Source organism: Rhea americana, unplaced genomic scaffold (genome assembly GCF_003343005.1).
Source record: "Rhea americana isolate MKP2758 unplaced genomic scaffold, rheAme1 scaffold_0, whole genome shotgun sequence".
NCBI classification, from domain to species: domain Eukaryota; kingdom Metazoa; phylum Chordata; class Aves; order Rheiformes; family Rheidae; genus Rhea; species Rhea americana.
Genome location: NW_028185037.1, coordinates 3885834 through 3904456, shown reverse-complemented (window position 1 = coordinate 3904456; position 18623 = coordinate 3885834). Strand labels below are relative to the sequence as shown.

Here is an 18623-nt window from a genome sequence, read left to right as displayed (position 1 = left end):
AAATACACACAGAATAATTTATATAGGATCCTATTTTATTTTTTATCTTATTTTTAATATGCAACTGGAAATTGTTTTAAAGAATGAGCCGTCTCTTTAATTAGCTACTGTCACTGAAAATACTGCAAAATTTTTTGCTATGATTTAGAGTTTTAAAGCAAAGGAAAAAAAAGATTTCTCAGCAAAGCTATATAACATTCCATCCTCTAGAAAGCACAATTTAATACTGTATGACTTACCTTTTATAATTTATAAAATAACAATTCTGAAATCGACTCGAGCAAAATTCCTGCGGTTAGGTTGAAAGTATCTCTGGCTTTCTTGAACTAACTGAAAGGATCAGAAAAGAGAATTTTAACACTGATTGTGCCATTGTAATGTGATCTGTTCCTCTGAAAACATTAACAAGCAGGACTGTAATTGTTCAGACATGCACCTGTGGAGAACAGTATATTCATAAAAATTAAAATACTTYCCATTTTTCTTTTACACTGTATATATAAAGATTAGATAGCATTCTTTGCTTAAAGCTCCCTCACGGAAGGGAATACATGCTTATCCTGATAGGCTGACACAGGAAATCGAGTCATTCATACCTTTCTCATCTTAATGTTAAAATCTGGATATGTCTATGCCATACATGACATTGTAGTATTGTAATACTAGTGATCCTCTCTCTTTAGAAAATAAGTGAGGAAAAAAATCCCAAAATGTCAAAATCTTTTAACTTTTTAATAATTTAAATTCTTTTTTAAAGTAATGTTTCGGATACACTTCTTTGCATTGTTTTAAAATTTTAGTTAAAATGAATAAAACATTTTATTAATCAGTTATTGAGAGGTGGGGAAGCATTCTGTAATTCCAACATTTTAATGTAAACAAATTGATTTCTCAATAATTTCTGATTGAGTTGGTTTAGTCTGCTGTATACTTATAAATGCTACTTTTAATTAACTTCATTGCAAATTATAACTCCCACTTACACAATTAGTGGGAGAAGAGTTCTCTGTATGTGACCTTTAGGCCACTTCTTTCTATAAAAGGAAAGGATTTTTTTAAATATGTGAAATGGCAATATTTTGACAATGTGGAAAAATTAAATATAGCTTTCACAAATTGYCAAATTTGTCCTGAATTATACTGTTATCACTGTTACATATGCTCTTTTGAGTAACTTTGAAATGAACTTCTATGAGCATTAGGATTTGTAGTCTCATGCCATATGTGTTCTCCAGGGGAGAAACATTATTTTGCTCACTAATTCAGTCTTCCTTATTTGCTGGTTCTAAGATCCTAATGTTCACCTCTTTATAYCTAGAAAATGTCTACATTTTTAAAATTCTTATTTCTATAAAATATACATTATTGCAAAAGTTGAAACTAATCATCTCTTTCTGCTTTCTCCCTTAAAGAGCATATGGGTTAGTACCTATGTGTTTACAATATGCTTTGCTGCTAACGTGGGACTGTTGTATGGAGTTGTCTGCACAATAGTAATTGTGATTTTCCGGTTTCCCAGGTGAGAAATAATTTATTGAAATATTCCAATAGTGCATAGTTATAATTTCTTTCTACCCTACTGCTTCACACTCTATATGGACATACAATACACTGAATTTTACAATGAAACTTCACCTTTTAGTTKCAGAAAAGTACAAGATAAGATAATTGAAAAAGGAACATCACCTGTGCATTTGCTGAAAACTTCAAAACATTTCATTCTGTGGGGTTATTATGTGTTTTCTGTTAGCAGTTACACACCTCTATAACTCATTAAGTGAGGGCATAAGTTCAATAGTAGGATCAATAATATAAATTTTATTCTATAAATTTTATTCCATTCTGTATTATTCACTTTTTATTCCATTGTCCAATCCAAAAAAAAAAAAAAAAAAAAAAAAAAAAATGCAGGATGTCTGGCAAACCTTGGTGATTAAGTTCCTTTATAAACTTCCAGATACTGTATTGTATAGGAGATGCCAGCTGACAATTTCATTCTTAAAATATCATAATAAAAGACAATTGCTCAACTATTCTCATGTCTGAAAAGTACATTGTGAATATTATGTATGCATTAGAAAAGTCAGAATAAAGAAACTGCAGCTAACATAAATGCTTATATTTTTCATTATATTTTAGAATTGCTACTTTGTTCTGTGAGTAAAGAAAATTTCGTCTAAGGTCTATGATCATCCARTACTACAAGATTAATGTATAGCTCATCCAGCTTACAAATGATTTGCCTCACKTGGGCAGTTATTTGCATGAACATTGAATCCCACTGGAGTTAACTCCAGTATGGACAGCTTGAGTCAATGCTTGTTAAAGTTTACAGTGTTGACGGTTTGTGCAGGGTTCTATTCTCATAGATTAATTTGCAGAACCAGCATTTAAATAGTTTAAAATTGCACCACAATTATAAATTGTAATAGTTTCTGCTTGTGTCAGCTAGTGCATTTTTAGCAACCTCTGGCTACTCAACAAACTAAACTTTTGGAAAATTCTGCTAGTAAAGGAAAAGGTATGTTTTCATATTATTTACATGCTGTGATTGGATGTCTGATGTTCAACAACAGCAGAGGGCGAGGGATATTTGCCACAAAACAGCATTATTCTCTTTTGTCAGACATAATGGAGACTTGAGTCTGAATGGGTATTAATTAAAGTAAATAAGATTTTTTTCAGTGATTTCTGTGGTCTCTAATCAGGTTGCACATGCAATTTAATGCATGCATTCAGGTTGTTCATGCAATTTAAARGTGATGAAAGGACTAATATCTTTAAAAATTGTAACGTGCAGGTATTGAGTTTAATAACCAAATGCAATAAGCCACCCAATAATGGGAAAAAAATATTCATAGCAATGACTGCTGGAGAAGAGAGAGATAGTGAAGCAAGTAAAGTGATGTAGATGATGTGCTGTGAAGTTGCTGGGCGCTGCCCTTCTGCTCGTACTCTAGAGCGTGGTACRTTTTATGTATCAATGTATTAAATACAACAGAAGCTATAGTTGGATTTCTGCAAACAGGAGAGAACAACTGACTTTTGCAAACCTCATTTAGCCTTCCCCAGTACCTGCCAATGGTCCCCWGTACAATGAGGCATCTATTAAATGTTTGTATTATGGGAGTATTTCCATTGCCTAGCTCTAGGCCTATAGCTTAGATGATAGCTGTTTTTACAGTCTTGTTCTGCAGTTAAATGGGTTACCATACATGGTGATTTAAAGAAGGCCCTACACTGAACTGTCTTTCCAAAGAAACTTTCTCTTTCCATTTATTGTCTAGAGAGCCTAAGGAGAGACTAGGCTTTTTCAGTTGTCTCCTACTTTGTTTTTGAGTGTGATCTTCTGCTTTGTCATACTGAGATGTATTGATTTTAATTAGGAACAAAACATCCTTAGTTTTCATGATACATAGCTCTTCAATGTCTTTTTTTTTTTCTTTATTACAATCTGATTTTRCAGGTAAAAAATGTTAGCTAAATCTCTTTACTTTTGAAGTAATAGMTTATATATTAGCTACCTTGACCAGAGAATACTTGTCTGGTCAGATGTCTAGCAATAATGAAACTTAACATGTTATTTACAATTTACATTACTCATATTTGAATAAAAAATAATGATAACAAATTTTCAAAGTAATATACTATATCTACATTTCCTGGTTAGCAGAGAGGTTACTTCTTGGTAGTTGTCTATCATTAATATGCTGAAAGGATATTTTTTTCTCTTTTTCTCTTTTCCCTTTACTGTTTTTATTGCATCGCTGTCATACAAAGTAAGCTTTTTAAGCACAGAAATATATACKGATTACATTGTCACAACTTTAAATGTTTATACTATAGTTTGGGGATGTATCTCTTCYTGTTTCTGTTCAAGGCTACTAACACTTTGTCCTACGCTTTTACTCCATGTATTGATTACAGAGCAAAGACACTGAATTTGAAAAATATGAAAGAGGTGGAATATAAATACAAAACAGAAGATAACTGTGTAAGTTTAATTCTCTTATTTTCTACGAATTCAGTTTTGTTTATCTTCTGTTGYTGCTTACAGGATTATAATCAATGCCTTAAAGGAACATTTCTGAGGGATTATCACTTCAAATTTAAAGTTAATGTGAAATAGAAAATAGAGAATTAGTTTGGGACACAGGCAATTGGAATATTTTCCTGGTCCTGCTGCTGGTCTGCAAAGTGAAGTTAGACAAGCCCTCACCTCTCTCTATCTCAGTTTATTTATTATTTTTCTACACGAAATTGCTTTTTGCAAAAGGGGTCTCCTAAATCCAGTCAGTCTATGGAAAGTAGAGACTATGAAGTCCCTTTCCTGATAATTAGGGATCTTAACATTTRGCCTTCATACAAATGTTAACCTACCAAATGAGAGTTTTAAGATTCTTTAGTTTATTTTCATTACTGTTATCACCATTTTCTTGCGTTCTGGTATGTSATGAGAAGAGAAAGGTAATAACCCRGCAGGGTGAACTCCCTCCTCCAAAATCAAGYGGTAGGTCGGCAGCCGGGAGGGAAGGACAACCTTGTGTCCCCTCAGTGCAGAGCCCCAGTCACTAGGACACCCTGCCTTTTTTGCAGCGGCGGTTTCTGCTGCGCCTGCTTTCCATTTCACATGCTTGCCAAGCATCTTGTATAGCAGCGAGCAGCATTCGCAGCAGTTATTACCTCACGATTAAGAAGCTCCCTTCCGAAGAATTTATTTTTTGTTACAGTGTTTCAAATAGAGCTATCTTAGGCTCAAAGTCTTCGCTCAGGAGAGTTTACGGTTCAGGGATGCTAAAAAATTCTGCAGTGTAAAAGGCACATGAGAATGGAGAGGACTCTAAAATGTGGATTAAGAACACCACTGCTGAGCGTGGCTCAACAAAGTAGTCAGTTATTGTATCACTTTTCATTAGTAAAAAAAGTTGGACTAACTTTATCAAATCAAAATTTGATTTGCATGTTTCCTTTTCATATAAGTTTGTAAAACATTTGTGCAAATCCATATGAATCTCTTTCTTAAAGCTAAATTCTCTTCTGCTTTTTTTCCTTAATCATTAAGATTAATGCCTGTCATCAATAGCAAACTAAAGTCTGCAGATAGTGAGGGGGGGGGATAACATTTTGTTAGGAAAACCAATTGCTCAAGAGCTTATTACACAAAACAAAGAAGGAAAATATTTTTAAGATTTAGAAAAATGCCTTTAATTTAATTCAGAATCACTGGATTGAAGCGGTAATTTGGCAGTAAATATATGAATGTTAGAGTGATCCAAGTTCCCCTGGTAAATAACAGCTCAGACATAAACAACAGGACATTTAAACATGAAAACATGCAAGTTTAATGATTTACCCTGCCATTAAGGTCTGTGGATTTATGGGGATTATTTCATCAGTAGGGAAAGAGACACTTTAATGTGGGAAAAAATTAAGAAAATACTTAGAAACTTATGTGAAACACATTGCATCATGGGCATTCACACAGCTGAGTTCTTACTGGAGTGTAGGTAATGCTGTGCAGTGTGCATAGGGCAGCTGTCAGCATCCTCCGAAGTGACGCAGCGAGTCAGCCACTTCGGGTGATTTTATTTCTTCCTTTGCAAGGATACATCAAAAGGAGCTCATTTTCCTCAGAACAATCTAGATAAAGTTTGGAAATGTTTTAAGAAAGGTGCTAGAAGTGAACTAGAGCCGGGAATAACTGCAAGTCTGGCAGTTTTCCTTGCCCGTCCGAAAAAAAAAAAAAAAAAAAAAAGATTATACCCGAGCTTTCCATCTGCTTGATCTGGTGTAATGATTTGAACCTTTCAAGGTTTACACCTTGTTTTACACCTGGAAGACTATTAGCTTGCTGCTCATCATAGGCTTTGGCCTTTGCAGGTCTATCTTCCTTTTTTGCCACCTCTGGTACGTCACCGAAGCGCCTGCTTGTCTGTGTCTTGTTTTTAAAGGAGTCTGTGGGAGGGCCCCTCCCTTCGAGCATGCGTTGCCCTCTGTGTTTTCCTTCGTTTCCTTTCTTTCATATAATCTTAGCCATTTTAATTGAAAGTTAGACTTTGCCATTTGACTGACCAAGGTATGTGGGTGATGGGATATTTACCATAATCACGTTCATAGGTAAATTGCACAAAATCACTGTACATCATAATCTGGGGTTCATTGCCAAAGTTCGGGATGTTTGAGATGTTTCATTAGTCTGTATGATGGCTGCTGTGGTGGTGTCTGAGAGGTCGCCTGGTTCCCAGAAGTCTGAATAGCAGTCTACAATAAGGAGGTAGTTTGTGTGGTTTGTGGTGAAGATTTCCATTCCTGTTTTGCTTGGAGGTCTGTTGGGAAAGCTGTGTATCTTCAGTGCAATCCCATACTTTTCTTGAACAACTTGAAAAATTGTCTGTGTGTCAGCTCCACTTACTTTTTGTCTTTGAGTATGAGCTCATTAAGTAGCTTTATGCATCTCTGGATTTTATTAGGATGAATAGGGGCTTTTGGCCTCTATTCCCTTGTGAATTCTTGCTTTTTACTTTCTGTTACTAGTTTGTCACAAGTAGTTCTTATAGTTGCATAAATCATTTTTTTCAGTAGCAGATGCACGTTTTCTTTATTCAGATCCCTTTTACACTTGATGATAAGATACTTTATTATATAAAACATTTCTGTGGATTGAAATCGTTTTGGAGTACTYCTAGGGAGTAGACTCTCATGATGCATTGCTGATATACTGAGACATTGTTAGGTGGAGAGTGTTTCTCCATTAAAATTAGTTGAATGGCGTCTCTTATTCTGTTTTCATTTTTCAAAGGTAGGCAATTTTTACATGAAACTGTTGAAACTGATGCTCTTTGATACCTTGTTTTGCATATGGAAATAAGTAGAGAGAATCATCACCGTAGATATTCAAGCTGTGCATTCAGGGATCCTTTTTTTGCCCACCTGAAAGCAGAATTTTCTGAATTTCCATATGTAGTTGAGACATCCCCAGAATCCATAAAGGATATGCCTGAAGCAAATGAATACTATTGAGCTGCTGGGAACAGGAGCTTATTAGTTGTGTTATTATGCCTCTTTAAGAATGTCTAGTAACATGCCCATCAGGTAGAAAGTGCTACTGAAAACACTAGAAACTTTTACAAGCCAACTTACCSTGTTAATTCCTGCTTTATAGCATTAGATGTATAACAACTTAATACAGTTATTTATCATAATATAGATAAAAAATGTATGTGCATGTAGTATGTATTATTAGATGGAGTAACATAACTGTAAAAAAATAGAAGACCTTGGCAGCCAACAAATTTTTCATCAAAATAGAAGCAACAGACAGCAAAGCAGCTGAGAGCAGTTGCTCCGTGCTGAGTTGGGTCTGTCTCAGACCATAATAGGGRACAAATGGTCAATACTGTGGCATAGATGGAAAGTTTGTTGGGGAAAAGCAAGAATATGATTCTTTCCTAATGAAAAGAGAGACAATTTATAACCTATGCAAGTGGTAAGGTTGGTAGAATCAGAATAAATCTAAAGTTTACGGAAACAATATTTCAGCTGAGCTTGTGATTTCTAATACACACTACAGTTGTACATATTAATTTTCTTGGATTTCGGAAGTGTTTTCTAGAYCTACCTTGAGCATGAGAGAAAAAGTGCTTGTTTTGTGAGGAATGCTACTTACTGGTAATTATTTCTGACCTTTATCAGTTCTTCAGAATTCATGCTGATGTATAAAGTCTATGTAGTAAACTACATAGATATTTGGTGAATTGAATTAAATRTATTCCAGGAAATGCAAATGAAGGATCCAAGGTTGCTGATGTCTGTGATGTCCGTGGATTATTTATTGTGCTGCTTATAGAAATATGTTAGCAAAGCCTTACATATATCATTCAAGTTTGGTCTATACAATTTTGTACAAGTTGGACCRTCAGGATTTTACTTTTCCTGAAAGTTTTGATGAAGTAAGAGAGAACCAAAGAGGATTTCTCTCAAGGCTGGAGCTCTTACTGCAGACTGTAACTGTGAAATGATTTTCTGCTTTGATTGGAGATCAGGTGAGACCAGGGCAGGCAGGTTTAGTGGAAATTTCCTTCAGTACCAGAGACTCTTTGTTCTGCTAGCTTTTTCCATTTCCCTGGAGAAATGACCTTGTATTAAATTCATCTTCAGATGACTGAGATGCACATTACGAATATTCCCTAAACCGCCTGCAGTATATGTCCCCAAAACTTGTCTACTTTTTCCAATACACAAGTTTGTTTAATAAAAGATATTTCCTTTCTCTATAAGTCTGGTCTTGCCTATGAACGATACCTGCTGAAATAATGCTACTATTATTTGTCAGATAATAGTTCTTAATAYGATATATTCTGCTGAATATGATTTTGCTTTTGCACTAACTTGAATTAAAGATAATTTTCCCTATAGCTTACTTATATTTCCTCCTTGACTTAAGCCTTGTGGGAAAACTGATTACCTGTTAAATTAATCTCAAAGCCCAAATATCTTATTTTGAGTTACAGGAATTTGGGGGGGATTTTTTAGGAAATTATGTTGGTTTTTAGTCTCCAAAACCAAGATAATCTTCTCAGCCTTTTGTTTATTTCATCCCACAGGAATCATTAAAACAGGTAAAGATAATTTCAGTCAACAACCCATTAGTCTTTCTGAATGCCAGAAAATTTCATGCTGACTTGATAGAAATAATCCTGAAGGATAGCACAAGCACCCAGGCATATGAAGACGTAAGCAAGGTAGGATGTGCGACGTGCATCAGTAATCATGATGGCAGTGTTGAAGATCATGATTGCTTTCCTTGCTTTTCTTAGAGAAAGTAATCAGATATAGAAACGGATAAAAACCAGGTAATACTACAAATGATTAAAATAACGATATAATAAAGTTAATTCTAACTTTAATCAGGTTTGATATATTTTGTTTTTCACGTTATTACTTGAAAAGTGGCTCTCTAATATCTCTCTATATGTGATTCTGTAAAAGATATTAAACTGCTAACCCAAAGTTCTTTAAAATTTCTGGCAGACCTTACATTACCTCAACTAATAATACAAGGTGATTTTAAAAAGACAGTGAGCAGTTACAATTGCAGTTGCATAAAATGTGGAGATTGTGCTGGGGCACTGAATAGGTACAATTTCAGTAAAATAAAAGGTGGGGAGTTATGCTAAAGATCATTATGGAGATCATTTCTGAATCTATTTGTAGATGATTTTGATAGAAGTTATAAATGTGTAAAACTGACTAAAGTTTACTTCTAAAGCAATATTGCTTTTTCATTTTCTATATTGTATTTTTTTCCAGTAAATGAACAGTATAAAATTGTATATAATTTGATTTTAGGAGATGTGACTGTAAGTATAGTACTTTTCAAATTTATCTGCACATAACTACAGCAACTTCCCGCAACTTTCCCCAAAAGGGAAAAATTCTTACTAGTTTTCTTTCATTACAGTAATACTATGCATAGCTTACTGGAAACAATTTAATCCAATTTGGTAGACTGAGTTGATAAAACCACAGCCATTTCCTAGACAGGTTGTTAAGACAGCATGCGTTGATATCTGCCCACCGCCTCTTCTGTCTCTTGGCAAGGAGCTGTGCTACCCAGCACAGCTTGGTGGGTGTCTCTTCGTTTGGGAATTAACTCAGAAATTGTGATGCTTATTTTCCTTTGTTCTGCTGAGGGTAACTGATACATGGATTAGTATAATAATATACCTCCAAAGAGAAAGAAATTATTTAGTATTTGTTTGGAATTAATTTATAGTTTAATTTGATAAGTGAAATAAATTAATAAGTTAATGTAATAAGTTAAATTATAAGTTACTGGGGCGGGAGATGTTATCCGTTGTTTCTTCTGGAAGGTACTTGACAGTAAAGCTGGCTTAAATATAGTACATACGCTCCTGTTTTGTGGAATAATAGCCTTTTTGTAGAACAGTGGAAGTGAAAGAAAAAAAATGCACTTTGGGTTTTTCTTTCTGTTCTGTATTTCTGAATATAATTGTTATTTTTATGGAAAGCTTAGTTAATTTCATACTGAAATCATTATCAAAATTTCTTCTCCAGGTAAAAATAATTCTTTAAGAAATTTACATGTCAACAGCATTCTCACTAAAATTTTATTGTGTTAGATGAGATTGTAGCAAAAAGAAAATAAATCAAATGTTAATGTTGTGAAATTACTTATTCGAAATTATCTTTTAAAGAACATCTTTCCYACGCTTTAACCACTTCTGCTTAACCCCCTCCTGCCCTAAAAACATTATGTTCATAATGTGCTTTCTAGTGGATCCAAACATCATAGAAGTTGTCATCTAAAAAAACAAGGTATGAGTTTGATGTAATAAGAACACTAGAAGACATACTCAGCAAATAGAATATATCCAAAAGGCTGCCGCACAGAATGCTGAGTGTGTAGAGGAGGAGTTAACTTCGATACTGAGAAACTGAATTCTTATGTATTGCGTTGATTTTCTCTGGTAATTACACACGGGATTCGTTTTCCTTGGTATGTTAATTGTTTCTTGCTTTTATTTCAGTGTGAGCAGAACACATTGCTCTGTTCATTTCCCAATGGAAGTTCTCATGGTGAGTTTATCTTTATTTTTGTTCTATTCTTGACTAAATTTCTAAGTTTTCAGAAGCAGGAATCAATGAAGACGCCTTTTCTCCAGGAGTCTCCACTTATTTTGTATAGATCACTGCACTGTGTGTTTACTAATATATGCACATAGYGGAGGGAGTCACTTCCAGTATTACCACCTTGGCTAGTCTTCAGCCAGAGGCCTAATATACTGCTTTGCTAAGCTCTGCTCTTGTTTTGGGTTCACAGTGGGACTTGGATATTAGTATGCAAAACTAAGAATAAGAAAGAATTAAACTATTTAAATCTTTACGGTCCATTTATGAGGGAAAACTCATGAAATGTCAACTGAATTACCACTGGCACCATAGTCACCAGTACAGTACAATATGCCAATACCACATAGAGAAAAAAATCCCTAAAGGTTTGCTTTTAATTAAGGATGAAGCTGGATAATTCCATCTCTTACCACATTTTATAACACACAAATCAGAACAGAGCACACACATTCCTGTGGGATAGCTTCAGCAACCTTTTGCAGAAGATACTTTATACAGATGACCTCATCATGGATGGAATTCAAATATTTGATGTGTTTAAAACACTTAAAAGCATAAAGACCAGAGCTGAGAATCTGATTTGGGTCTATGGCCCGAATTTTTAAACTTATTAACTAGACTTAATGGCATTTTTATGAATTTACAGTGTCTACTTTGTTTGGGGGTGGCAGAATGCTTTGCTATAACACATAGCAACATAAAGATAATGGCTATCAAAGACTCTGTAACGCTGTACGATAAAATACTGAAAGAGTGTACAGTATTGTATTTGTGAGGAGATTTTTGGAAGGTCTTATCAATATGCATTTCAGTCTTACTGGGATGAACTGGTTCCCATGTTATAGAAGTGACAGACTGCACAAGACCTCTTTTCTGATTGCTGAAGTCCTGTCTTGAGGACTTAAATGTTCAGTTATTCCWTCTGCTAAACAGTCCGTGGAGTTTCAATATAAAATTGGAGAGAAAAAAAATCTTAGAAAAATTCCTCAGAAAATAAAAGCAAACTATGGGGCTTAAGGTTTTAGAAAGGAGGGGAGCAGATAGATATAGTCCTTAATCCTTACAGTTGCCCTTGGAAGGCACAGCAACTTGTGCATGTATAGGATGTGTGTTTGTGTATCTTTATATTCACAAAGTTTGTCAGGAAATAGATTTCACAGTGTAATAATAATAATGTTCCATGGTGCGCTGGTGTAACATATCAGCTAAATACATCTCAAGTGTAAGGTAATCTCAGTTTGTGTCCTTGAAGGTAACATTTCTAAGATGAAGCAATGGTTATTGGCTTTCATTCCTTTTTTTAATTTTTATATTTGCATTTTGCTTCTGTTGCACAGAGGTTTAAGAGCAAGATACATACAATTTATTTTTATTTAAAGCCTGTTCTTGAATTGTCAAAAATTAAATTCTATTTAGGCAACATGATGACCACAAAGAAAAAAATATCACAAGACRTGTCTGAAGGCAAAACTTATTGGAACCTGTAAATATAAATGTAATAATCCCCAAATGCATTYGGGGATGAGTAAGAAATACAGAGAAAGACTAAATTCTTTTGTTTCAGAGACACAGGAGGTGTGCAGAAAAGCCTGCAGTGAACAGCCTGGCAGATCTCGTAAATTCTTTTAGGTTTCTATAGCTGTAATGTCAGGCAGGAGATTTCATGTGAAATTCTTTATTTTTTTGCAAAGTATTTATTAATGTACACTGGACAATATAAAAACAATTAGTCTTTGGAGGTGCAAATCCAAAATACTCTGGCTCTCAAACTACTTTCAAGAAGGAGTTAGTACCATTGTAAGTCTACACTTGGGGAAGCTGTAAGTCACCTAAAGATTTTAAAATCTTTTTCCTTTGCTCTCTGAAAACCGTTTAGCTTAATCTGTCTTTACATTCAAACTTCTTTTCTTCATCTTTTTTGAGTACTTTGTATTTTATGATAAATAGGATTAAATTAAAAATAAATAGGATTTATCCATGGAGCAATGTAAATAAGTGTGCATTCTTTCCAAGTTTTGCCTTTATGAAACGAATCATTTATTTATGTCCTACTTTAARATGCTTTTAGGGCAATATATGGTTTGTTTAAGCACAAGCTAGCCTGAATTTGGAGAGTGAATTTAAGACCATCATAAATCTTAACAACATCATTTTTCTCTAGGATCAATACCTGGTAGCAGATATTACAAAAACATTAACTAAACATAAAAGAACACAGTAAAAAAACTTACAAAATAAAGCACACCACTTTATGTATTTTTCTTTCTTATAGGAGGATATTGGTTAGGTTACACCAGGGAAGGCATTTAGGTATTACCGAAATTAATGAAGTATCAGGACCTGAAAGAGGGATATGTCCTCAGTGTATCCCRTGGAAAGTTTCTGAAAATAGCCAAGATCTAATTTAGAAATTCAAGTACAGAGAAGTACTTCTTTTTTTCCTTGAGAGAATATTCCTGTCTGATACATCTCACTAAGAGTATGTTCTTCCTGTCATCACTTCATTTCATTTCTCTAAATATTCTTCATTCATATTTCTAAAATGAGCCATTTTCTTGACTGATACACAATAGAACATTTTGTACTGTGATAATTTTAGTTTATTTTGGTGATATGTTATTAATTTCAGGTGCATATTTCTTGAGCATTCTTCCTTGGAATTGAAACTCATTTCCTCTATCAAATACATAGGTGAGTCCTTGTTGCAGCCGTGCCACAGGGAGCGACATGCTTTGATACTTGACTGCAGTGGGGTGAATTTCTTTGACTATACTGGAGTCTCAGCATTGCTTCAGGTATTTGTGACATCAGATACATTCGCTATATAAAAATATATAATTACACACACTAGTTGTTGGAGTTAGCTACTAGTCATCTCGGTCACATCAGTGGATTAACATGATTGCTAAAGAAAAAGATAAGCGCAGGTTTGATATGAAACTGCCCTGTGTTTATATRTAAAATTATATAAAAATGTTTCTAAAGCTTTTGGGAGGACATTCAGTGCAGATGTAAATATCCGTATTTCCTGGARATGAGTTTCTGAAAACATTCCTTTTTTATTACTTTAGATCTGATTTAGGTCATATTTAAACCTAGTTCAGTTATGCCACTTGCAGTGGAGCTCTGTGTGGTTTTACCCCTTAGAATTTCAGCTTTTATTTCTGTGATTTTATACGTATGTCCTGCTTTCCACTAGTCTAGGGGTCTTAATGATCTTCATGTTTTATTTTATGGGTATAWGTAGCTAACAGACAGGATTCCTCATTCATAGCAGGAGCTCCAATATGCTCCTGGAAGACCAAAGGCCACCTAATGATCAGTTCTATGTAGCAAATGTAAAGCTGTGTTCAAGAGCTATCTCCTAATTTGCCTTTGGGCTTGGCATTATATAGATGTTTTGTGGGTATAAATAACTAGRTATGCAAGATTTGTCTCCTGTTATCTCTCTAAATAAGGTAGAAGACTTAATTTGAACTAAAGTCTTAGCCCAGCACTTTCGTTATTGTAAGCATTTTCTCGGTCTACTGAAATGTTAAGCAGCTAAGCAAGCACTAAATTAAAAAAAAAAATGTGTTAAATTGAAGCTACACATATAAGTGGGAAGATAATCAAAATGAAAACTTGAAAAAGAAAAGAAGGTGAATGGGAGTAACTATTATTTCTCACTAAAAATAAAAAGTATTCAACAAAATCAGTAGGAAAAACATTAATTAAAAAAAAAAAATTGAAATGAATTTCCAAAAGATCTTGGAGACCTCAGAATTAYAAGAAACATCAAAGGGACGTTAGATAAATTTGTGAGTGGTAAGTCCATCTTTGGCTCTGAAATGCATAGGTTGCATGAAACACATGGACACTGACTGACTAGTTGGAAACAGACATTCAAGGGAGGAATATATRAAAATCCTATTTGTTACACTTCCTTAAATATCACCCCTACTGCTGGAGAGAAGATACTGGTGAGATGGATCTATAGAGTGAGTCAGGCTTTCGATTCTTTTCATAAAATAGGATATTCTGATGTGGTTCTGGTTTAATCTCTCCTCTTAGACTTGTTCCGCTTTATATGGATTATTTAAGTATTTTTGAAGCAAAGATTCTAAACAAGATTCCTCAACTCTCAGGAAATAGGCCTACTCYGATTCTATAGTTATTTTCAGCTTTTCTCATTCACTTTCTAGCTCATTGAATATTTAGTCTCTGTGAAGCTGAACACTTTCTAGGAAGGAAGAGAGAACAACTTGCTGCAGAGTGCAGCACATTGGYTATGGCACTTTTCTGCTAGTCTGGTGGAAGTTTCAAAGTCTCTTAGGTCCTGTTCCTATCTTTGTGGTCTGGTATGTAAGAATATGGAGACAAGTGGAGGAAACTTGTAGGAAAAGGCATAATAAGATATTTTGAAAAAAATAGAATAAACAAACCAAAGATTGTTTAATCAAATTCAGACTTAATTTAATTTATTAATTGATTAATTAGCTTAATCCAATTCAGACTTAATTCAGTTTATTATTAGTAGAGTTGTAGAGTATTCTGAGGGAGGGGGAGGAAATGACCCTTCTCTGTTTAGTGTAGGKTTTGGGATGTTTATATTATAGCATGGCTCTCTCTGGTGGCTACTATCAGTATAGCTTGAATACTTCATGCTCTTTGCTTGTTTTGAATATGTTCTTTTGTGTATTTTATTCTCTGTGACATTTTAAACATTTTTWTTTGAATTTATTGTTTTCACACATTTAGGTTTACATGGATTGTAAAAACAGACACATTGATGTGTTGCTAGCAAACTGCAAAGGCAAGTATCAGCTTACAGCAGAATTTTTAACATGACTGTTTAGATATCCTCACTAYCTTATCAGTACTCATCTGTTTGTTTTGTTACAGCTTCCTTGATAAAAGCTATGCAGTACAGTGGAAACCTTGAATCTGAAAATCCTGTCTTCTTTGAATCTATTTCTTCTGCAGTTGGTGCCATTCAAATTAACAGGGTGAGACAGCAGGGGGGAGGTGAAGTTGGGAAGGCTTCTTGGGAAATCTTACTTGTCCGGTGAACCTTTTGTGTATAAATCTTTTATATGTGTCTGTAACAAATTCCTAGCCTCTGGAGTTCAGTAATTAAGGATTTCCAGCTTGAACTGTCTTCCCATCATCTTCTCCCCTTCCTTTAGCAATGACTTCTAAGWCTTCCGTGCCAGATCCAGAGGCACCATGTTCTGGAGCATTAATCTGGATGCTTTCTCCACTGGAAGGTGTGATGTCATCTAGAAATACCTAATGTAGTCTCTTGGTGAGGTACATTAGCTTGCACCTCATTCTGCACTACTGAAGCTGAATTCCTCCATTCCTCAGTCCATGTTGCTTAAAGCAACCTAGTGTCTATCCTGCCCCGTAGTGTCCTGTGTTGGCTTGCTTGTAGAAAGAGGAGGTAGGAACTGGATGGGGTGGAGAAGAGAGCTACAGGGGAAGGAAGAAAAGGATTGGCTCAGAAATTAAGGCTGGAGGCTTGAACATGCATTTATTTGCTCAATAATAGTTCTTGCATTCCTTCTTAAAAGGCTATAAACCTGGGCTTTCCTCATAAACAGTGTGAGCCTTTTCCACTGTAATCCCACTGTAATTGAGCGTGCATTGTAAGGAGTGTGCTTTTCCATGGTTTTATTTATCATTCAAACATGGCTAGGGCTCAGCTCAGAGCCTTCTCCCAGAGACTAATCATGGTCTCTGTGTGTATTCTCTCCCACCACTACTGTGATCTGGTACCTTATACTAATTAAATTACAATTGTCCGTGGGCAAAATCACTTTCCTTTGATTTATCCAGATAAGGTGAATTGGCACTTTTGGCTTAGTAGATTGCAGACCAAGAAAAATACGTTCTTTTCTGTGCTTTTCAACATTCTTCATTTTCTTGTCATGCAACAAAACCCTTACTGAAATGCTAACTGTAGGGCAAAACTAATGGGGCTGACTATTGTATATTTTGTCTGGGTCTGATTAGATCAATTAGSATGATTACTCTGTTATAAAATTTATGCATTCTTTATGGACATTAATTAACTTCCTAACAGTCTTCTGAGATAGTTACGTAGTAGCATTCTCATTTTATGTAACTGGTGCTTGGAAAGACCTGATGAAGTGTTCAAAGCACAGAGGGAACTGAAACTAGAGGTCAAGCATCCACTTTTCCAGGATCTGATACTATGTTTGTACCAGAGCTGCTAGGCAAATCAAAACCCTGAACATTGGCTTACTCCTGAATGTCTTGCATTCAGTCTCAGATTATGAATGTAATTATGAACAGTATATATATGCAGAATATATATACTTCTCTTCTGAGTCTTCAAAGTGTTTGGTTTTGTTTGGCTTCTTGCTGTTAATACCTGAGGATAAGAGCTGATGGACAGGAATAAAAAGGCCAGGTGACCACAACAGAAACATGACAGTRTAGTCAACACTGTTGTGTGCATGCACTATTTGTATGCCTTTTAATGATGCTGAGGTCAGTAGGAATTTTGAGTGCTTATATAAGGAAAACATGGTAAGGATAGGATAGAAAATAATAGGAAGGGAGGAGATAATAATAATAATAATAATAATAATAATAATAATAATAATAATAGGAAGGAAGTGGAGATTTATAGAAAGTGATTTGTTCCAATTTACATTTTTAATTCCACTGCAAGAAACAGTCTTTTACTGGCAGAAAGGTAGAGACAAGCAGATTTGGTTACATGTCATCTCTAAGTGTCATTTGGATATGCAAAGGTGTTCTTATCTAAAACTTCCAAGGAAAATATCACACTACCCTTGTTCTTATAAAGGACTCATCTGTTACTTTATGCAGTTCATCCTTATCATAAATAACTTCTGATTTATTAGCATTTATGACGATAATRTTTTAAAATTAGCACTGCTTAATCTGCTATTTTATACTGATATTATAGGAAAATACTATAACAATATTTTACTTTTTCTCCCACTTTAGAATTACAGCAAGTTCAGTGAGCAAAGTGAAGTGTGATGTCAACTCACTGCACGTGGTTTTTTGATCTGCTCGTATTTGGAGTGAACTACACTACAGTTTTTATTTGGCTTCTTTTTTCTCCAGGAGATGTTGCAGATGATATTTTGTGTACCATATAAATTTACTACACTCAGTAATGACAGGTTTGCAGTCCAGAAAAAAAAATCAGATATATCACTCATAGAATATTCATATAATTGTTCTATAGTGGTTTTATATAATATTTTTACACACATTTAAATACAAATTATTACAAACCAGRTATGTGATATTGACCATGTTTATGAGTGTGGTATATTCTTTTAAATCTCTTTTGTAATGTTAGTTGTAATATGCATCTATAGTTTTGTGCATGGAATAATAAGAAATTATAAATCCTGAAAAGCAGTGCATTGTAATTGACTCAGTATATGCAGGAATATACTGATGCATATTCTGTTTCTAATATTTTTACCTATCTTTTTGATCAAGACAGTCATTTGCAGTAGCAGCATCATATCACAGCTAACATTTTTGCATTTTTTGTACTTTGTTTTCCTAGTGGGTGCCAAGATCAGTGGGAGCTCTGCACATTCAGAGAAAGCAGATGTGTGTTGGCTAGGTGCTCTAGATAGYCTCCCCCTCTAGTAGTTGTCATGAATTATTATTATGATTTGATACATTTTCAAAGCCACAGGTATTCTTTAGCTGAAATAGAAAAGGAAAACTGGCAATGTTTTTCCAAAATGTTTAACTGTTTCTAGCATAAAGTAGTTGTCATTTTTAGTGTGAGCTGTGAAGCAGTTGAAATCTTCGGCTGTGGCAGCTGAGAGATGACAGTGGATTGACCCAAGGTGTATGCCACATTTCAGCTCAAATTTCCATGTGCAGTTCTGYGTGAGAGCACACAAATGTGGTGGCAGAATTCGCAGTTTGAGTATTTGCCTTGTGATTATGGATTGCTATCA

The 18623-nt window shown here is 34.7% G+C and overlaps 1 protein-coding gene across 3 annotated transcripts in view; it reads left to right on the top strand.

Annotated features, from left to right (window-relative positions):
• The window catches only part of SLC26A7 (solute carrier family 26 member 7), a 73879-nt gene extending 56206 nt beyond the window's left edge, over positions 1-17673 (top strand). Inside the window, exons 11-18 of one of the 3 annotated variants that reach the window (XM_085305657.1) lie at positions 1413-1519; positions 3928-3994; positions 8604-8720; positions 10551-10599; positions 13345-13448; positions 15394-15448; positions 15538-15641; positions 17638-17673. In XM_085305657.1, coding sequence (XP_085161783.1) covers positions 1413-1519; positions 3928-3994; positions 8604-8720; positions 10551-10599; positions 13345-13448; positions 15394-15448; positions 15538-15641; positions 17638-17673 — 639 coding nt within the window. Of the gene's footprint in view, positions 1-1412; positions 1521-3904; positions 3995-8603; positions 8742-10550; positions 10600-13344; positions 13449-15393; positions 15449-15537; positions 15642-17637 lie in introns of all 3 variants that reach the window. The other 2 variants (XM_085304853.1, XM_085304054.1) reach the window with 2 other exon arrangements.
• The last annotated feature ends 950 nt before the right edge of the window (positions 17674-18623 follow it).